The sequence below is a fragment of the Micropterus dolomieu genome, linkage group LG20 (assembly GCF_021292245.1).
Source record: "Micropterus dolomieu isolate WLL.071019.BEF.003 ecotype Adirondacks linkage group LG20, ASM2129224v1, whole genome shotgun sequence".
Classification (NCBI taxonomy): Eukaryota; Metazoa; Chordata; class Actinopteri; order Centrarchiformes; family Centrarchidae; genus Micropterus; species Micropterus dolomieu.
In genome coordinates, this window is record NC_060169.1 from 11788021 (window position 1) to 11811041 (window position 23021).

The 23021-nt window shown below is 38.1% G+C and overlaps 1 protein-coding gene across 1 annotated transcript; it reads left to right on the forward strand.

The window, feature by feature from the left end:
- Positions 1-5023: 5023 nt before the first annotated feature.
- rbms1a (RNA binding motif, single stranded interacting protein 1a) lies at positions 5024-22227 on the forward strand. The gene is made up of 14 exons (XM_046033119.1): positions 5024-5377; positions 7659-7801; positions 9438-9496; positions 10750-10841; positions 11979-12136; positions 14756-14835; positions 14930-15030; positions 15442-15491; positions 15588-15678; positions 17836-17886; positions 18724-18825; positions 19319-19387; positions 19656-19730; positions 20172-22227. Exons 1-13 carry the CDS (start codon positions 5327-5329, stop codon positions 19722-19724), a joined length of 1116 nt encoding a protein of 371 aa, XP_045889075.1. The 5' UTR covers positions 5024-5326; the 3' UTR covers positions 19725-19730; positions 20172-22227.
- Positions 22228-23021: the final 794 nt, after the last annotated feature.

The following is a 23021-nucleotide window of genomic DNA, read 5'->3' on the forward strand; positions in this document are numbered from 1 at the left end:
GGCCTACTACTACTACTACTTATACTACTACTACTACAAATAATAATAATAATAATAATAATAAATATGCACTTATTCACCTCTCTTGGGTATGTAATTGATGTAACTGACCCTTGTATGTCTAATCTACAGTAAAATTATACCAAATTCTATTTGAAATTTGTAAGAATAACACTAAGCTACTTACATTTATTAATTTAGTTGACGCTTTTATCCAAAGCAACTTACAATTGCATCAGAGCTCTGGAGCAACTAGGGGTTAAGTGTCTTGCTCAGGGACACATTGATAGATGTATCACAGTGGGAGATTGAACCTGGGTCTCTCACTCCAAAGGCAGGCATCTTATCCACTGCACCATCACCACCCCAGTGAATTATTATATCACTGCTTCTGCCTGTCAGTTCTCTGCAAATAGGAGCTTGTGAAGTACAAATTCTTTATTACAGAGGTTTTTAAAGATGAATGTAAATGTTTTAAATGAGCGGGCATTCCATAGAGTATTATATTTGCATGAAGGCTGGTTTTTACAGGTGCTGTTGCTGTTGCATATGTAAAATGGTAGATGTTTTGATTGTATTGTTGTCGTTTTATGTCTGTACTGTCAGACTTGCTGTCCTGCTGCCTTTCTTGACCAGGGCACGCTTGAAAAAGAAATTTATCTCACTGGATCCTCCCCTGGTTGAATAAAGGTTAAATTTAAAAAAAGTGTTTTTAAAAAGTACAGTTTCATATCATTGAGGTGAGCAATATTTTCAGTTTTGACAGTGGGAATATTTTTAAATGGATGATGTTATTTTAAGAAATGAAAGTGTTTTTACATAAACAGCTTCTGAAAGTAAAATAGTCTGTGCTGTTTACATTTTATCTTCATATTTATATTGGTGTTCTTGGAAAATATCAAATCTGGACCTTCCCTTAAGGTTGTATGCTTATGTTGGGTTTACTTCTTTTTGCCAAACATGCTTTCATCTTTGTACCTGCTATTGAGAGTATGTACTGCATGTCTAAAGTGAAAACACCTTTATACAGTATATAGATACATAAAATTTGCTTTCTTTTCAAAAGTGTGTAAGTGGATTTTTAAGAGACTGGTGGTAAAACTAACGTTACATGTCATCATAATTTTTAAATCATATAATTTAGGTAATTAGTTATTTATTTTCAAATTAAATTGAATGTAAAGATGCACCCTGACCTTGCCTTTTAGCACATACAACACTGGCATCATCTTGATAAAAACACAACACTGACACACTACATAGCACTTCTCTTTTAATACTAAAAAGAATGAAAGTGACTGTGATATTTGTGTGGTTTCTCATATTTCAACATCCAAGCATTTCATTATTCCCTGAGGAGCCACAAACTCTGACCCAAACCACACCAACACTGGGGTTGTGAAAAAGCTTCTCTGTTTGGTTTCATGTATTCGTGCTGGACAATCAGTCCAGCAGAACGACTCACACAATCTCACCCAGCAATGTTACTGGCCACGCTGGGCAGCCAGGCAGGTCGGTGTCATGCTGAGGCCATCAAAATCTCAAATTCCTTAATTCCTCAGTGGATGAGGAAGGGCCAGATAATCATCCACATTCTTCACTCCCTCCTTCTCCACCCCCTCAGGACCTCTTGCTACCTCGACACAATTCAATACACTCAGCAGTCTTAACCAGGATGTGCATCCTTATGATGAGTTAAAAAGCCTTTGAGATGCAGCCTGAGTTAATCTATGCTAGTAAGGTATAAATCCCTTATGTTGTTGCTTCAGTTTTTATCTTAAGCAGTTTGAATGCAATCTTCTATAATGGCACAATAATGCCACTTTAGCAGGTATACATTCACCATTAAAGAATCTGAAATAAGCTTGACCAGTCAAGACAATACAGGAAACAAACCATTTTTTCCCCTTCGAAGTGGGCCAAGTTATCTCATTGACTTCACCTTTGCTTGCGATTGATTGACAACTTTCCAGTAGTTCAATTTGAAACCCCAAACAGACAGAATTCACATCTAAAGCTTTGCGATAAATTACCCAGAAAAATGATGGATAAATGAGACAAAGGCTACAGATTAATTGAGCACTTGGATATTTGATACATTTGAAGCAGAGTAGGTCAAAAATAAAAAAGTTGTAAGTAAGTATAGTTGATTTAGATTTAAATCCTGTATGAAATCTCACCTGTCACCAAAAGGCCAGTTTATAGCACATTTGATGTAATGAATTAATAGATTAATAACTACCAAACTAACAACAAGAAAGAACAACGAAATCACCTACAAACAGTATCGCAGCTGATCATTCAGATGGCAATGATTGGACTTTTCAAGGAACATCAGATGTAGCTTGTAACACGACACCAGCATGAAACCTTAATCCTACCAGCAGAGGAAATAAGGGAGAGAAATTTGATGCTTTAAGAGCTTCCCTGCACCCTGATGGGATTTGGATTTAGCTTCGCTTTATAAATCTCCAGCAGGACCTGCAGCAGGATGGCTGCTAGTGGCAAGCACTGCTATGTGCCCTTAGGTATGTGAATATAAATTGAGAGCAATTAGATACATGTGAAAGGCAAATGTGTACCTAGACAGCTAGTTCCAACACCTGTGGGTCAACATATGTTGTTTATTTGCTGCATCTTTACAAATCTGTCCACTTGAGTTGTCTGAATTTATATACATGTTGTTTATAGTTGTTAAGATGCACATCATACAATACTTTGAAGTCTGTGGTTTAATTTTCCTGGGCACCTTTGTTGCACATCACCCCCACCCCATGCACCAAAAATACTTCAAAAAGGAATGTATAACATCACACTTAATTTTATGTCTGTTTCCCAGAGGCTTTTACATGGAAAATACATGACAAAAAGATCCAGGTCAAATACTTTAGATAAAAAAGGTAAAACAAAGGCTTACAATGACTCTTTTATTCATTCATATTTGTTACCCCTTATGGTAACAAATAGTTTTTTCTCCTGAGTAGATTTAAGGCTGGAAATATCATCTTACTCCACTCTGTCTGACGGTATCACACATTTCTTGAACCTGTGTGTTCGAGCTCTACATTGAAGCTTTATAATGTTTAGGGAAATATTCAAAGTCAAGATGCCATATTTTATTTTATGTATGTATGTATATTTTGTATGTATATGTCCATCAAATGGAACTCTTCAACGTGACCTGTGCATCGTTTGAAACAAGCTTCCCACAAAATACAGACAACATATTTAGTATATTTGGATATATTGTAATCTCCACTAGAGTCTAAAATAAAGTGTTTGAGAAATGTTTGGCTGCACAGCACACTTACAGAAGAGTGGCTTAGTGACATTTGAGGGGTTAATGAATTGTATGATAATGTTGTGTTACTTTATAGTAACATATTATGCCAAGTAAATTTTATTTGCATTTTTAAAAAGACACATAATTGCACAAAAGCGCACACAGTCAGGGCCTGAGTCAATGTCCCTCCGCATATTTTATAATTATTCATTTATTTCACTGTTAAATAATATTTTCTGTACATTTTAAATTCAAAATACTTTCAAATCCATTTACACACAGCCAGGAATATGTTTCTGGTGTAGAGAAACAGGGTCTTTGTAGGACTTCTGATTTACCAACTCAAACGTGTCTGTAGTACTGAAAACTGTCAGGTCTAGAAAGTTGGTATCAAATCTTTGGTCAGATTCATAGGCGTGTTCACTTTTATCTTTCATGGGTCAAAAGATCAAAAGATGGTTATATTCGGCAGAGTAAGGTTTTGTGTAGATACTAATATCCTTGATTAATTTATTTGTGTTGGCCAATACATATTATTATTGTATATTCAAATAAAGGTATATCAAGTCTAAACATAGTGGTCAATCTGTAAAATAGTCACAATTCATTGTAGTCTAATCTAAAAAAAAAATTAAAAAATCAGAAGACATGATCTCAATGTCCTCAATAGTTGCTATGGTTCAATAATCAAAACAACCAAGAAAAAGACCGAAAAACTTACAAAGTTAAACTTAAACAGAGCCAAGTAAAACACAAAGAATAGAGGTGGTTTGGCTTTTGATTGACTCCATTGAGGGGGTGGACCTGGTGTAATGAGGGAGGCTGTTCCTAAATCTGGATGCCACAGCTCAAAGCTTTATTAAAGCCCATGCCTGATGAACGTAAAGGGTCCTACAGGTCAAACGCAGGAGCTCAAAAATGTAGAAAGAGGCCAAATTATTATTTTAACTATTTTACTTTGACAACAAACACTAGAAGCATTTGAACATGAGCTATAAAACCACAGTTCCTTATTTTTCACCATTCAGAGTTATTTGTGTGCCACATGTGAAAATGCTTAGTTTACACTTCTGCATGTAAACTGCATGTAAGCAAATCAATCTTGTGAATACACTCAAAAGTGAAAAAATTAAAGGTTCTCTTGATTTATAAGTTCATGTAGGAGTCAATATTCTGTGACATAATCCACATATAGTAACTTGGCCTTCTAGAGCCTACACTGACATGACATGACTGCATTTCAGAAAGAAAGTTTATTTTATATAGCATATATGTATGTTGTTTCCAGATATTTATTCTCAGTTCTTGTTCATTAATCCGCTCTCTCCCATAGTTGGGCGTATATAGGGAGGCTGTGACCTCCAGCCCAGGCCAGTCCCTGCTTACATTTCATTGCATCCTTATTCTCTGACATGTAGCGTGTTAGATGGGGGGAAGGGTAGGAAGAGGAAGAGGGTGTGTGTGTGTGTGTTCGTGTGTGTGGTTGGAGGAGGTGGGGGTGAAGAATGCTTGGTATGTGCGGACGGCAACAACATGAAAGGCGACGAGTGTTCAGCCCAACTGATTGTTCGCCTGCAAATCAAACCACAAAGCATTTTGTATCCGATTAAAAATCGAGCCACCCACACCAGATGTCTCGACGTGCCTTTGTTACAAAACAAACCGCCAGTACGAGTTTTTATGAGGCGGCCACGCAGTTTATTTGATGTCAAACACCCTGCAGAGGCGGAGATGGTTTGGTCTGTAGTAGGTGGGACTGCCGAGCGGTCTGCAGCAGGACGTCGTAGATCAATGAACCGGAGCGGAGGGTTGGTCCATCGCCTGGTGTGCATCTGACTGTTTAGATGTGTCATATCTATGCAGGACCGAGGTTTTATTTCTGTTAACCAGCCCGTTCAGTATGCGGATGTTTTAACCCGACCGGCAACATTTTATAGGCTCCTTTCACCGCTTGGAAATCCGTCTCTAGTTTCTCGTCGTTGCGATATTTTTTTTTTTTTTTTTTTTTGAGAAATAAAATTTAGCCTATCTGTAACCTCCAGGATGATCTTTGCAAACACAGGCAACCCACTGAAGACAGCCAATCGTAAGCAGGTAGGCCAAAATCAAACACATTGTTTTTTTAATAATTATTATTGCTATTTGTGTCTGCTTTATTGCTCCCATTAAAGGCAGCATTTAGACAAACAGGCTGAATAATAACAGTCACAAATGACATTGGAAAGCCCTTTCTTGTTTTCATGTGCAATGTAGGCCTATGAATTTATCTCTGATCCTTTTAACACTAAATAAATTGAATTATATATATAGCCTATATATATATAAATATTTATATATCAAAAAAATAGATCAACCTCTCAGACGACTTATCAAAGGGGAAGCTGATCCTCTGATAGGCTACATGGAGAAATAACGCCAGCTGCTGTCCCGATCTATAGCTCCACAGCCGATACCTTAATTATTATGTCCATATAACCTTGTTTGCCCAGTCACTCGCCCACTCTGGTCAATATTCATGGCGGTTATTGTAGTCCATTTTATAGATTAATGCATTCTGGGTGAATCCACAGAGAGAGAGAGAGAGAGAGAGAGAGAGAGCGAGCGAGAGAGCGAGAGAGCGAGCTCAGTGTAATGTAATGTATGTCAGTGTGCTGGAGTGAACTGAGCTGCCTGCATCCTTCATTTTGACCTCTCAGGTGAACAAAAAGGTAATTGAAGGCCATGCCCCTTTGCTTTCCCATCACACCTTTTTTGATTTAGATGGAAAATGGGAATCGAAAGCGGGCATAGCGGTGAGAGGCGGCTGTTATAACCTCTGATGATGGAAATGTGAGCTTTGTGTCAGATGAAGTGGATCGTGGGTCCAGGTTTGAGCCTCCAGTCTATAAGACCCCAAATATCCACCTTTCAGATTTAAACCGTAATATTTATTCATCAGAAGGCACTGTATATTACTTTGAGGACAGGAATCTGAAAGCAACCACATATGAATCCCTGCAGGGAAGGAGTGAATGAGTTTTCAGCGTAGGTGTAACACAAGTTTAGTCTGCTATAAGATGCGTTGATGCCTCAGTGAAGTGTACCACCGTAGATGACCTCTAATGGAGTATGCATACCTTTTCAGAGGCCTGATGTGAACTCTTGATAGATCTACAAAAAAGTTAGCGTGGTAATTGCACACCAACAAAAATGAAAGGCCTGTACTTACTGACCTAACAGGCTTAACAGATGATCCTACCACCGTGATCAATTGTTTGCCTGGAAAGGAAAAATAGCTACCATAAACATTTCACTACCACATGACGGTAGAAGAATATCTCAGTGATTCTTGTTGGCATGGCTATAGTTGTATCCATTGGCTTTGGCTCTTGGAGTGGATTGTCCTTTGGTTATGGACAGATGGTGCAATTCTGCCATGCTTCGTCTTTGATCTGATCTGGAGAGAGTTTGGGGTGGCTGGGAGCTATTTTAATGAATGAGTAAGGGGAAGGAAATGCTTTGCAGGGCTGCGCTGCGTGGTTTTGCTCACAAGTATGAAGAAGACTGTAGGTTTCTGATACAGCAGGATAGAAGACTTGAACACACTGTGGCATAAAGACCCCCATACCAGATTAATAATGGACATTATATTTTGACCTTTTTTACAACAACCCAAAACTTAAAGGTCAAACCAACCTGCCACTTAGTGTCGGATGAAGTATTCACATAATTTACTTAAGTAAAGATAGAAATACTATCATCTAAAAATACTCAAATACAATTAAAACTCCCACATTGAACATGTGCCTAAAGTAAAAGTACAGTATTATCAACAAAATGTATTCATAATGAAGGAATTCTCCATTGAGTGTTATATTATATTATATTATATTATATTATATTATATTATATTGTTGGATATAATCTAATTACTTCATTTGTCATAGCTAATTTTAGATACTTTATATGGGTTTATATGAGTGTCATATAAATGTAGTGGAGTAAAATGTATTTCCCCCTGAAATGTATAGGAGTAGAAGTGTAGAGTAGCATCAAATGAAAATATTCAAGTAAAGTACTTCAAAATTGCACTTCAGTACAGTACATCAGTAATTGTACTTCCACCACTGGACCCTGATGTTGTCTTTTCTACACATTGTAGTAAAACCTAAGCCGTGTTGACTGCTATATGGATCACCAATTAGAAGCGCTTATCATCTTTAGAGGAGTACAACTGTTGACGTCGTATTTAACAAATGAAATAATAAAGTCCAATTTTACCTTCTGTTCTGGATATTATGGATATGCTGATATTCTTGTGATTGCTGTTGACCTGGATTTAAATTAGATTATTTAGCAACCACACACTACCTAACAGTGGGCTTCCTGTGTGCAGTCCTACCCCATGACTCCGTCCAGTCCCAGCAGCAGCAGCAACAGCAGCACCACAGGTCTGGAGCAGCTCAGCAAAACCAACCTTTACATCCGCGGCCTGCCTCCTGCTACTACAGACCTCGACCTAGTCAAACTCTGTCACCAGTGAGTACACATATATGAACATAACAAGTATGCTCATGTGTGTGCACACCTGTGTTTTATCACTATCATTGATATGCTTGTTTGCTGAAAAAATGTGGAGCCAATATGGAGGCTGAAGATATCACATACCAATGTCATTCCAGTCTCATTTGATGAAGGTCTCACCCTGACCACAGGCACATAGTGTGTCAAATTACAAAAAAAGTAAATGTAAATTCATTTTTAATTTAAAGGAAAATTTCAACATTTTGTGAAATACGCTTATTTGTTTTCATGACAAGAGTTAGATGAGAAGATTGATGCAGTTTTCTTGTCTGTATGATAAATATGAAGCTACAGCCAGGAGATTGTTAGCTTAGCTTAGGTTCAGTTTTTGTAATGTTAATTTACAAATTTTCAAGGGCTGGTAAAATTAGGCATAGTTATGCTAGCTGACAGAGCCATGCTAATCCTCATGATTACCGTACAGATATGAGAGTTGTACCTTTTTTCCAAAACTTGGCAAGAAAATAAAAAAACTTATTTCCCAAAATGTCAAAAAAAAGTTTTTAATGCAAACAAAGTCATTACTCTGGGTTTCAACACGGTTTAAGTAACTCAGAAAAGTTTGTTTCTGATGGGCTTCCTTCTTGATAAGAAGAGACTTTGAGAAAACGTACTAAATAAAAGGAAATAGTTTGCATAGATAAAGAAGTATACTGAGTGTCTGCTCTATGAATGCAAACATATCAGTGTTATCATTCAAAAACACTGGTTTAACTGTGCGCTGACATATAAAAAGCTCTAACCACCATACCTCTATAAACAGACACACACATGGAAAAGTCATAGCTCAACTATGGTATATGAAGCACACTATAAAAATTATTTGTTTCTAAAAAAGAAAAAATCAGTCACGTAAAGCAGCCCACTGAACATGTTACGATACTTGATACTAGGCTTGACTGAGGCTTCATTCTGAGTGCTTAGTGTGGTTGATGCCATAATTAGTGGAGTTTTGTCTCCTCTCTTTCCCTCTGAATCACAAGCATATGGAAAAAGGCATTCACCCATGTAACCAGCAGCAGCAGCAGCTGTTTGTGTCCTGTTTGCTTGTGTTTTGTTCATGTTCCCAGTGGTGTTTGCCAGCACAAAGCAGAAATGAAAGCGCTTTTCATAGCAACAAGGTCTGAATGGTGATGTAAGCTAGGCATTCAGTCTGTATGATGTGTGCACTCAGATAGCAGCTCACAGCTTGTGCCACAGTTCAACTTGAGTATATAGTCAGAGATAAAGCAAAGCCTGAAACACGGAAATTGAATCCATAGTGTTTGGAAACATGTAGGAGAGAGTAGTGATGTACAGTATGTGCCTCTGAAATTTACCAAGTATCACCATGAATATGACGAGTATTTATTATTTTCATAAATTGTGCTTTCTGCTTGTGTTTAAGTTTAGTTTTGATCTCACTAGACTGTCAGGATGAGTGAAGGTGCTCTGTACAAATTCCTGTAGAAATGGAAACAGAGAAATTTGAGAAAATATTGAGTAGTCCAAGACATTTTGACAACAAAAAGATCACCAGTTGATGCATCTTTTTCATACACTTATCATCAGTTATCAGTTATCAGACACTAATCTGCATGTTGATGTTCAGGTATGGCAAGATTCAGTCAGCAAAGGCAATCCTGGACAAGACAACCAACAAATGTAAAGGTCAGTAAGGTTATTAACTTACCAATCATTTATCTGGGCTGCACGATTAGGAAAAAGAAAGTATATTTAACAGTATAACTGAAGTCCTCATCCAGCACTGGGACATATCTCTGCTGCATGTTGGAGTATTGAGACTCACCTGATAAATTGTTTAGTTGGGCCATCAACGTAGCTCTTGTGTTCAGCTGACATTATAAAGTGTGTTTGCATGTTGTGCTATATTTTAGGCATACTTATATAACTTGCATGCAGAAGTTATGAAAACATACTATGTTGTTTTAGATTTTTGAATGAATTTCCATACTTTCCAGGCTCCTACTTTTCAGTCATTTCCAAAGTGTGTGAAAATCCATTCAAAGCGACTTGATACTTGCTCGGGCTGGGTACTCCATCACCGTGAACATGAACAGTGAATGTGTCTGCTTTTATTTTTGTGAAATGTATTATGTTGTTGTATGACATTGAAGATGAAGACGCAGATGGATGAAGTCTGCACCGCATTCCAATGCAACGCTAATAAAAATCTGACAAAAACAAAAGCAGATATTAATGGATTATCTGACTCAAGCAGGTTTAGAGTCTCTACAAACTGGTTTTTAGCACCTTATGTAAATGAATGAAAACCAGTGAGTGACTGGTTGATGGGAAAACACATTCATAAATCAGAAACATCATGTTAGTCTTGGGAAAATGGTGAAAAGGCATGCAAAGTATGTGTATTTTGTCACAAATCAAGTTAGAGATAGATGTTGATTTGTTCCTTAAATGAATAGTTTAACATGTTGAGGTCAAGACTTGAAATAAATAGTGCAGTTGTCAAGTTGTCATTTATATACTTTTGGTTTTGCACAGATTAAATTTGTTTGAGTTAATTGATGTGCAATAAAGGTGCAGGTAGGCAGATCTTTTAACCTTTAGACAGAGCCAGGCTAGCTGTTTCCACCAGTTTCCAGTCATAATGCTAAGCTAAGCTAACTCGCTGCTAGCTCCAGCTACATAATTACCACACAGACACATGATAACTTGAACTATACCTGTAAAATATTTCAGCAATCACACCGTGAGAGATCTGATTTTTAAAATATTGTCATGATTGGTTGACAAAAGATATTGTGATATGTTTACAGTAATAAATAATATAGACCAATATATATTACCCATCCCACAGTATTAGTGATAGTACAAAATTTAAAATAGGTGGTTGTTCTTATTATTAATGACTGTTCAAGTAAATACTGTTCCGCCAACTACAGGTTACGGCTTTGTGGACTTTGACAGCCCAGCGGCTGCTTTAAAGGCAGTACATGCTCTGAAAACCAGCGGCATACAGGCCCAGATGGCCAAGGTGAGTTTGATGCAGGCATGTGTGTGTGTGCCCGTATTTGTCTTGCTTGTGAACATCTCTGTGGGCTTGTGCTTCTTTAATGAGTGCATTTGTCCTGTGTGTGTTGGAGAGACATTAGACTGGTCACATGACCTCAGCTGACAAGCTGTTCTTCCTGTGACCCCATTTACTTTCACTGTAGAAACCAGATGTCATGTCTCTCTCTGCCAAATAACCTGTCAGTCAGAGTGACACATTACACACAGGACCAGCAGCCCACACACAACATCTTGATTGTGTTGCACTGTATAGATTGTACAGATTTTTTACCAGTATTATTACTATGTCACTGAGTGTTAACAATTATCATTCATGCAAACTAATGTAGGCAGATCTCCACCGAAGCACTATAGCAACAGTACTGCTGCTTTAAGCCATTCTTGACCCTCTGTGACTAATTTAAAGTAAAGTAGTCCAGTTTTTCATTTTTCAAAAATATTTTTTAACAAACACAGTGTTTGTGCATCTTATCTTGTAGCGGGCAGTGGAAATTGCCTAGCTCATTACATTTCTTTGAGTCGCTTCCCTTTCTCAGCCTGGCCTGTGTCGCTGTGCTTAAATTGATGGTGAGAGTTCATTGATGAAGGTTTACTCTCTGGAGACCTGCATGTAGCTGTTCTGTTTGGAACAAACATGGCAGAACACAGTTTGTGTGTTGTGGTAGCTAGGCTACGTTGCTCTCCTGCTGTTTCTAGGGAAGACCATAGAGGCGCTGAGCTGCTGCACAGCACTGTTGAAGTGTGTTTGTGTATGTGGTCATGTGTATGTGCGGGAGAGCTTATTAATGTTTGTTTAACCAAATGTTTTCCTCTGACCCTTAACCACACTTAAGCTGAGCCTCAAATCTTGATCCACACAGACAAGTTTCATTGCAGAGAAAAATCTACTGTGTCAGTCTTTCATTTTTCAGTGATGAAATAGCTCAACACTGTTTTAATGGTTATAGTGGTTCAATACAAATGTGCCTGATTAATGGGAAATTATTAATACATTTTAGCATGTGGCTCTCTCTCAGGTGACATGTCACATGTAAAATATACTATAAAGCACCTGGCATTCAATATACTTCTCATTTTACTTCATCTTTCATGTGAGCAGCAACAGGAGCAGGACCCCACAAACCTGTACATTTCCAACTTGCCTCTCTCTGTGGATGAGAAAGAGTTGGAGAACATGCTGCAGCCCTTCGGCCAGGTCGTCTCCACACGGATCCTTCGAGACTACAGTGGCAATAGCCGAGGCGTGGGCTTCGCCAGGTCAGTCACAGAAGATTGACAGAAAGGAGCACTCATTTCTTCTCTGTTGAATCACCTTTAAAGAAGTTGTAGAATAAACCTACAGCTTTCATCACAAACCTATGATGATCAATAATAAACAAACACCAAATTACCATTCAAATCATTTTAGTGTAGTTACTGTTCAAGCGCAATCATTGGTAAACTAAAATGCAGTGAAGATTTATTAAAAATAAAATGTTGTGAAAAAGTGCCACCAATTCTTTATTATTATGGTTTTTGGCATCATATAACACAAAACAATCGCCAGAGGTTGAGATTTATTGCAATTTAGAGCAACCAAGTTCACACTTCACACTCAATCTTTCAGTTGACTGTCAGATGTATTAACTTGAGTCAGTCATGTTGTCTGTACAATAAGTAAGTAAGTAACATTTATTTAATATAGCATCTTTCACAGAGCAAGTCACAAAGTGCTTTACCGAAGTCAAATAATAAAACCATATATAAAAAATGGCAATGATCGGGATCCAAGCAAGTCGTGAAAAATGCAACATATGACATTTTCAGAGGAGAAGAACAGATGCAGATGACTTAAGAGATTAAAGTGATGAAAGAATTTGCACTTTGAGATAATTGCAGAAACGCAAACTTGATTTTTACAGCATTACCTTGAAATCAGAGAGTGTCATTATATGTACCGGACTACGGGTTGAAATGTTCAACCCACCTGTGACATTTTGTGTTTCAAAATTTTAAAGTTTACGTTGCACAAACATTTTTTAGCAGAGAAGAATAAGAAGCACTGGATCCAAATAAAATAGAGAACTTAAACTCACTATGATCTGAACACCCTATATGTCAACAATTCTGACTTGTTCAACTGGGGATTTGAACCCTCAAACTTCAGATCTCCAGAGTAGGTGACTTACAGACGGAGCCACTGGTGAGAGGCTGTTTAGGCTGAATATCACTACAGACTCACTGTTTGATCAATTTAAAAACCCTTTGATACAGTTGATATCGGCCATCTAGAGAATGTCTGTGTCGATTTTGGTAACGTTTAAAGAAAGACTTGTGGAGATACAGATGTTAATAGAATTAGCACATTCTGAAAGATATACAGTGACTGACTTCTGAATTGACCATAGGTTGCAGGAGGCAAACGTTTGTCACATATCAGTGGATGTGCTGAAAAAATATCAGCTCTCTAGGACATATGGGTGATTTTCTTAGATTTATTGAAGTTTGGAATGAGAAATGTCTGGAAATTTACATTTGTTGTAATAAGCCACACCCACTTTGAGCAATCATTACCAAATTTTATGCATCAACTGAGTAGTGACCCTTGATCGTACAAACCGAATTTTGTACAAATCCATGCAGCGAATTACGAGGTATAAACTTTTTGCAAGAGTAGTGCCCCCTAGTGAAAGAATATCCCATGACTGCTCAGTGAAGCTCGGTCCAAGCATTTGAACAGAAGGGTCAAGTTTGGTTACTAAGTTAGTAATTGCTTAAGCGAATTTTGATTTACAGGTATTTATGAAAAATTGTACATAAAGACACAAACGTAAAAAATTATTTTAAAAAACAGATTGACGTATCAAAATTTTGATAACTTTTGATCAACGATGTCCGTAGATGATTCTGCCAAAGTTTCAGGTCGATTGGCGAAACTGAAACTGAGTTCACAAAAATAGGTTTTAGAGAAAAGTGATAAAAAGTTGCATAGTTTGACATTTTTAGAGCAGAAGATGTTTGGAGCAAAGATGCAGATGAATCCAGAGATTAAAATGCATGAATGAAATACTCTCTACAAAGCCGTTTTAATTGCACATAAAGTTGATTGTTATAGCGCCACCATGTGGTCTATGAGTGCCAATTTTTTTTTGGCTGAGTAGTGGGTGGAATTTGCAACTCACCTGCCAATTTTGGTGAGTTTTGGTGCAGCAGTTTTTGCTGCAAACACTTTTAGCAGAGAAAAAGAAGAAAGAAAGAAAGAATAATGAGACAATAGAGCTCCTAATAAGAGATACCAGTAATACAAAAACAACAACAATGTAAAGTAGTAATAAATAATAATCAATCAACAAAACATAAGTAACAACATAACAGCTGAATAATTTGCACACATTAAATAGTACATGGTGAGACAGCTTAAATAAAAGAGTCTTCAGTTGTTTTTTAAAGGCTTCAGCAGAAACCACAGAGCATACTGTAGGTCTGGGGAAAGAGCAAGTCAGTCGAGCACACAGTACAACTAGTACTAAGCTCTGGTTTGAAGGCCTAAGTGGCCTAGTAGTGGAATACAGGTGAAGCAGGTCTGGGATGTACCCAGGGGACTCACCATGCAGGGCTCTATATGTAAAAACGAGCACCTTAAACTAAACCTTGAACATGACATGGAGGCAGTGTAATGAAGAAGGGATTGGTGTTATGTGACTCGTCAACAGCCTTGCAACTTTTTGGACCATTTGCAAACAGACCAGGGACGACTTGCTGAGACGTACGTTCAGGAGTTGTCCCAATTTGCGTCACGCCTCACAATACCATTTTGTGTTAAACAAAATGGTAATGTAGAATGTCTCTGTGTGATTTAATGATGAGTCACTGTTGTTTTATCTTCTTCCCTGACAGGATGGACACAACAGAGCAGTGCAATGCTGTCATCTCCCACTTCAATGGGAAGTTCATCAAGATATCTTCTGGAGCTCTGGGTAAGAAATAATTCTATACACTTCCCCGGTGATGAAAACTGTGGAGGCGGTGATTGATTGATTGCTGAGTGACTGTTTTGTTCTTTGCCCTCAGCTCCCTCTCAGCCCTTGCTGTGTAAGTTTGCAGACAGTCAAAGGAAGAAACATGCTCATGGCGGATTTCTTCCCAATGGACAGACAGGAGATCTCAGACTAGTATGTATCTGCTTATCATCTTACATGTGTTGTAATGTATTACCCCCTCCATGCGTCTTGTTAATGTGATGAGAATTAATTATGTTTTTATTATTTTCTCATGCATACAAAACACCATTAAAGTCATATAAGCCAGAACCACAATAACTTTCCCAATCAAATCTTCAGACCAGAATTCAGAATTAATAAATTATGGATATCAGTTATTATTATTATTATTATTAGTTATATTTAACACATGCACTATATAATACTGAAGAAATCAGTGTAAATAGTATGTCAGTATGTCTTTTGTTAAATAAACCCATTATAACTGATTCAGTGATCATTTTCATATGTAATTTTAGTTGTTATAAGACACGTGAGATGCAAATATGTAATTCCATATTTTTGCCTATTTCCTCACCTTAGGGTGCAATGACTCTTACCTATGACCCCTCCTCAGCAGCCATACAGAATGGGTAAGTTGTACTCAGGTTATAGCAGGTCATGACACCATTTTACTTTTAACTACAGTCATTCTTGAGCTTTATTTTGAAATGATGTCTCTTTTCTAGGTACTATCCTTCTCCATATCCAGTGACCAACAGGATTATGACTGTGCAGCCTACAATGTCTCCCTACATGTCTCCAGTCTCTGCTTACCAGGTACCGCAGAAGATCCCCAATATAAACTTTTCTAACAGTTTAAATCTCTCTCCCCCTATGTGCTGCATTTGAGGTTATAGGGTATATATGTGGGTTTGGGTGTATTTTTTCTTGTATGTATTTGGATTGTACAGGTGCTACAGATGTAAGAATAGGCTTTAAAGCTGCCTTGAGCCACTTCACGCTTTGTCAGCTGCACGTGGCAGTGGATAATCTTTTGAATGTTTTAGTGTTTTAAGAGCTTGGTCAACTATAAATCATGTAACATGACAGTAGCGTTAGTTGGTCACAGGAGTGAAGAAAACCCCCCTGCTCTTTTCAGCAGGTACAGTAATCTTCTCTGAGTCAGCTCATTGTTTTGTAATATTACACTCATAAGTTTTGATTCAGTACTGTCTGTGGACTAGAAACGCTTCTGACCCCTGATGAGATCCATCCATCGTCAACCGCTTATCCTGCGTATAGCGTTGTGGGGGGCTGGAGCCAATCCCAGCTGACATTGGGCAAAAGGCAGGGTACACCCTGGACTGGTCGCCAGTCCATCGCAAGGGCCACACATAGACAAACAACCACTCACACCTAAGGACAATTTAGGGTCACCAGTCAACCTAGTCTGCATGTCTTTGGATGGTGGGAGGAAGCCAGAGCACCTGGAGAGAACCCACACAGACACAGGGAGAACATGCAAAGGCCGGAGCAACTGGGGTTTGAACTCATGACCTTCTTGCTGCACCACCACTGCACCACCGTACTGCCCCCTAATGAGAGCTGTAGCTTAAAATTAATTTGCACTTGAGGGATGAATCTGAGGGGTCTGGTTTAGCAGGGTTGCAACACACAATAGGATTTATGAATATAGCCCTCTGCCAGATGTTCTTCAGATGAACCCACAACATGGGTCTTCCAGGTCTGTCTGGTAGACATCACCATCATGTAGAGAGCTTACCTTTGATGAAACAACTGTAAAGTCGATCATCGACCTGGCACCTTAAGGGCTCTGGTACTGTGAACACTTCCTGTATGAGCTTTCTTGTGTTTGAATGAGGAGGTTTTCTTTTACCAATCCATAACTATTATTAAACTCTAACAAAGGCTCACCTTTTCAATCAGAGAGGGGTGGCAGTTCCTCTCAGGCACTCCCCTCCAGGTGTCCTATTCATTGCCAGTATGAACACTGAAGAGTTCCTGTTAGATTATAGAGCAGGGGAAGTTTTCTCAAAGACCAAACTTGCTTATAATTTAAGCGCACACTCCCAGACACCAGTCAGACTGCAGCTAGCAGTCACATCCATCGTGTTTATGGAGGAGTTTGGTTTAAGAGGCAATGCTTTATGAGAAGTGAGTCCAACCATATCGATTTTGTATCTCCCAACTCTAGCTCCTCTACTTCATTCTACTGTCCAATTTGTGCTGCAAACATCCACAACCCCTACATCTTCCCTTGTCCTGCCCATTGCACCTGGTAACTACCTTTTGCACATAGCCATCCCAAGAGCCCTTTGGTAGACAGCAGCACTGAGGGAAGACCTAGAGCTACAAAAGGGAAGCTTTCAAAACTTGGTTGGCACAGGTGGTGGACCTAAGTGAAAAAGGTTGCAGCTATTATAGTTGCAAAAACCAGAGTAATGGACATGCTCGTAAAAGGCTGACAGTATATCCCTACAAGGAACTATTGAGAACCTCAGGAGGGTTCGTTGCCAAATTGCTCACCTAATCTGTGGCTATTGTTGAGAGGTACACATTTATTTAACTCCTAATCAGACAGACAATCAGACTCTCAGAATAGGAGATAGAACTGTAAGATCCATGGGGTTTGCAGGCCATTGTAACCGTTAGGGTCATTGTGGTAGTTTAGAAGCACCTTAGTGCCATACCAACAGAGAGGGAACCAAATTGGCCCTAAAAATCTTTATTGGGCTGTCATGGTGAACCAAGGTCTCCGAGCAGGAATAGTGGCTCCAAAACAGATACAGTGAATTGCTGTTGCATTATTATTTATTGTAGATTGATAACATCCTTGTATTTCTATTTAAAAACAATGCGTATTGCAATTGTTAAGTTAGTTTTGAACATAAAACTTCCATTCACGACACGTCAGTAACTCTCTCTTTCCATCTGTCTCTTGTTCTGCCTCTCCCTCTCTGTCCCTTCCATCAGGTACAGAGTCATTCTTGGGTGGCACATCAGCCGTATATCATGCAACACCCGGTAAGGGAAAACCAGCATTTGCTTCGTTTTTTTTTATTCATAGGCTCATACCCTCCTATTCTGTGTACAGGAAATGGGTGTGTGGCGCCGCTGCAGCTAAAACTCTGAGCTCACAGTTGCTCAGTGTGTTACTTTAATCAGCTTGTTCTGCTGACACAATCAACAACGTCCAAAACTTCCCCAAATGTAGGAGTAGCACAGAGCTGAGACAAGTTCTGGGAAATAGCCACAGCATATTTACATATTGTAAGTGTGCGTATGTGTGTGTCAGAGTGTGCATAAAACAGAAATGGAACAACTAAAAAGACATTTGGCCCCACCCCCTCACCCTCCCTGTGGATCCAGCAGGAAATGCCTGGAGCAGAGACAGTCTTGTGACTCTTTGACTCTTCCAACAGATGGTTTCCAGTGGAACAAGTGTCTCTGCTGATCTGCCCCTTCCCCCACTTTTTACTAGGAAATTCCCTAAAGGCGTCATGTTTAAAGGAATATACTCCATCTGAAAACAGACTAGAGCTGGCAACGTCATACCTTTTACATATTTTCAGCCCTTAACATAACCCAGAACCATAGAATACTTAATGCTTACCTCAGAGTAACATATTATCACAGAGCTGATGCTGCAAATGTATTATTTTACATTTTGTCAAACCTCAAAGCCACAAAAAGTCTCTCCCCCCACCAGCTAATCTTTCGTATGGTCTGTCCTACATACATACACACATCCAACAATAACTGCCTGCCAGTTGTTGCAGCATATATTTGGTATTTTATCAGAATTAGTTGTGTGTAAAATCATGTGATATGTGGTAAAAACTCAGCTGCCTTGTATTACAGGGTGCTGTGATGTCTCCCTCTGTGGATCCATCCATGTCACTGCACCCCTCAGCCATGATTACTCAGCAGATGGGTCAGCTGTCACTGGGGAACACTGGAGCAGTGAGTGGAATTCTGGGATATCCTACATCACACACACAGCATTGAATTGAATTAAATCTGTATAGTATGATAGAGAGATCTTAGTTTCAGTTTATGCAGTCTGTAGTATGACACATAGACTTGCAAATGTGAGTTCTTTAATTGGAACATTTTGCATGGACGTATGATTGATTGACTGTTTTATTTTGTAATATTCATGATACCCAGCACAAATTGTTCCTGATACAAATGATGATGATGAAAAACAGAACAGAATTCAAATAAAAGCTGAATACTTCTGTGTGCACAGTTAAGTTCAGGTACATTAGCATTAGCTGTAGAAACAGGCAGGTTCACTGGTCTCCCTAAAGATAAAAATGACTTTGTTTGCTATGTTATTTAGGTGAGACGAAGTCCATTTCATGTTTATGGTGATTTAAGGGCATCAAGTTTTAGTACAATAAATCAATATACCATTCAGTTACTTGAATTTGATTGTTTTCTTATTTTACAGTATATTTCAGCTACCCCTGGTGTCCAGGGAGCTTACATGCATCAGTATCCTCCCATGCAGACAGCACCTGTAAGTTTATTGTATTTTAGTCTCATTCAACTCTTCATTCAAGACATTCAGCTTCTGCCTGGTGGCCATTTAACTGTCTATCTATCTTAAAACAATAATTGTTTTAGAAGATTACAATAGCCTATGCCAATCCAATCATCTTCCATTCATAAAGCCTTGAATTGTTTTTGAAGTGTTCCTCCTCTGAAACTATCAATTATCTCAGTGCAAACACAGTGAAGATAGTTATTATCACGTTCTAAATGAGAGATACTGTTTTGCTTTTCAGGAAAACGGCGCACCGCAGCAAGTGGATTCTTCCAACAACTCGTCTCCTTACAGTCAACTCAGCAAGTAATCACAGGTATGCAATAGTTTCTAAATGTTAACCGTCTGACGTGAACACCAGCAAGCTGTTTATTTCAGCAACTTTACTGCCACATGATAGACGTATTGGTACTACTTTCTAGCAAGACACCAAGGGTTTATATGTTGTAATTTATTTCTTTAGTTAAAGGTTAATGAATCAGTTACTAAGCCTTTATAGATCAGTTGTAATCCATTAATAAGAAGAATTACCAGGTTGTAGAAAGTTACAGTTTATAAAACCTTTATTCTAATTTCTAATTCTTAGAAATCCCTTCCAAACAAGTTGTGAGACATATACAAATATTACTAATAATAATAGTCTGATCAGATTTTCAAAACAAATCAGATTTTAAAAAAAAAGAAATCCTAATATTGCTGTTCACATTAGTAAATGCTTTTAAATCAATGCTTCTGCTTTTTGTGTCATTATTTTTAGGCTAGATTACTGCTTTGTGAGCCAGAGGGCAGGTGGGAGGTTGCTGATGACATCACAATGATAACAGTCGCCGCCTTCTCTTATTGGACCAGATACATGAACTTTTTTGCACAGCCCCGACATTTGTGGTGGAAAATGAGGACAGTGTAAATGGACTCGAGCAGTTGGCTAATCACAGAGAAAAAAAACAAGGTTTATTTTGATAAGAAACCACATGTTCTTCTTTTTCTCTATTTTTAAGGATTCTCAAACAAATGCCAGAGGACAGCCCATCCCTCCACTCTCCACCCCCTAGTATGATGTGATATTAAAATGCATGAGATTGAGATATTTTCCCCCTTCAAGGTTTCTATGATTTTATAGTTCCTTTATTTGAGATATATAAAAAACCTTGCAAAACATTGTTTGCACTGAAGTTTAAAGTTTCAGAATGGCTTAATTTTGTTTATCAAAGTTGCTACAAAATAGCTTACAAAATCAATTAATGTTCAACTGCACTTGACAGCTGATACAGTTGACCATTTCATCAGGAAATGAATGAATTTAATATTGGAAAAGGTGCCTTCCTTACGTCACTTCAACATTTTCATCAAACTTGATCAGGTGTCATATTTATGATTGATCAAAAGTGTGTGTGAAATCATGAGATTTCATTGAGTGTTTCGCTATCTAGTCTTCTGGTAGCAATAAAGACAATGAGAGTCCCACGGCAATACTGAGAGAAAAGAACAGTGACAAACTCAGAGCAAGGTAATTGCTTATTTTCCCTCTTCTTTTTTTTTTTTTAACTTCAAGAAGTGACAACACAAGAGCCGTACTTTTATGAAATTACAAGTTTTACACCCAGTGGACATCGTTTAGGAGGGTTTTTTATTTTCTCTTGTGGTCAGTTTGACCAGTGATCTACCTCATGGTTCTGCTGGAGTCTGCTGGTGTTGTGGGGTTTGCAGGTAAAGCCCCGTTTTTCAACAGAGTGGACGAAGCAGAACAAAAGCCACGCTCAGGAGCTGGCTGAATAGGACTTCTGCCGTTTGTCTCCCACATGCAGCGTTTCACTTCCTGATCTGCAAAGAAACATTGTGCTTTGCCTCATCTTTATTTGTCATTGCTTCTGTTCTGGTGTTTTATTTCTCAAAACGGTGAGTGTTGTTCAGTTGTGAGGCTCCATTTTTAAAGATTTAAAGTATGACAGCTACTAGCTTCTCCTTAAAATAGTTGTGCTTGAAACAAATGAATGCAGGCTACATGCATTTATTTGGTGCAGTCCTCTGCCTTTGCCATTGTAGACAGATCTTAGATGACTTACCACTTTCCCTGACCTTTTCTCTTTTTCCTTTAAAAAGGACTTAAAGTCAATATCTTGGGTTACACTGCTGCTGTGAAGCTCTCCAAAAGTAATGCTAGGATTTAGCCAGATTTTGGTCATTTTGTTATACAGCAGCATGATAGTGTACATGCCCAACAACTGGGATGAGTGGAAAAGTAAATTTAAAATCTTGCCTCATGCTAAATAAATCAATCATGTATGAAGTACTTAAAACAACAGTATTTCATGAGAGTGGGATAGAAGTTGAAATCACATGACTAACAGTATGTATTTCAAAAGATGGCTTGTTCAGAATAAGACTTGTAAATTATATGCATTCAGGGCCAAAAGTGAAAGATAAGTAAGTTTTATTGTTTGCTTAGATTTTTTCTTTAAACAGAGGATTTCTGATGTAAGAGCTTACTTACATTAATATGAGACAAGAAAAATGGTCAAAGCTGTATGGTCGCGGTGCTTTTCCCCGATCAATAGTACTGTAGCACAAAATGCTCACCATCGGAAAATACAAGCAGTAACCAGCTTTTACTGAGTGTACTTTCCTATTATGAACATATGTTGCTAGAAAAAAATTTAAAAATGACAACAAAAAAATATTCTTGTACATGTTATCCTCATTGCTTCCCTTTTCACCTTCAACTGATTCTCTGAACTGAAACAATCTTCTCCTTGCTCTCTCCTTTGAAAACATTGGAATAAAAACAGTGCTGAATAAAGGTCTGCTCTTTCTCACATACGACTCCTGTGTCTTCAATTGACTGGTCGTTTTGCTTCTATATTTACTTGCTGTTGCACATTTGTAATGTGTGTTTGAACATTTAAAGGATAATTCTGATGTTATTCTACATTGTTATTATTGTTAACAAATCCCATTAAAATACCAATAATGCATTAATCCATCCCTCTTATACTTCCCAAACTATCCTTCCTATCCTGCCCCTTGCACATTTGTTCCTACTTTAAACAAGAAACTGGTCACAAATGTATTGTTTCTTCAACAGGAGTAAATACTACATTTTGGGGGACTATTTTTGACTACGGATTAATACACATTTGGTGCTGTAATGAGTATTTAAGTGTATGTGGGATTAGCTCAAAATAAAGGAATGTGCCCATGTTCATTGTAATATAGGGATATGTAATCGAGTACAATGGTGTGGCTGATTGATTTGTTTTTAATAGATTCTGGACAAAAATGGATGTCTGTGGCACAGAGGAATTAGAAATATAAGGTTTTTGCAACACAGACAATATTTGTTAGTAGTAAAAATTAAATGATGGTGTTTTCAGGTTGTTTGTTGAAAATAAATATCAAGCTAATTAATTTTCTGGCCTTAATCACAGGCATGTTTAAAGGTTTAGAGACTTAAAAGTTTACTCCAGCTATTTAGTTATGCACTTTCTTACACTGTGGGGGGGGGGACTCAGAGAGGTAGATTTATCATCGAATAGTCCAAACTGATGCAGCAGAGGCTGAGATAGCCTGACTTTTTAATATATATGGAAAGCTATATCCAGAGCTCAGA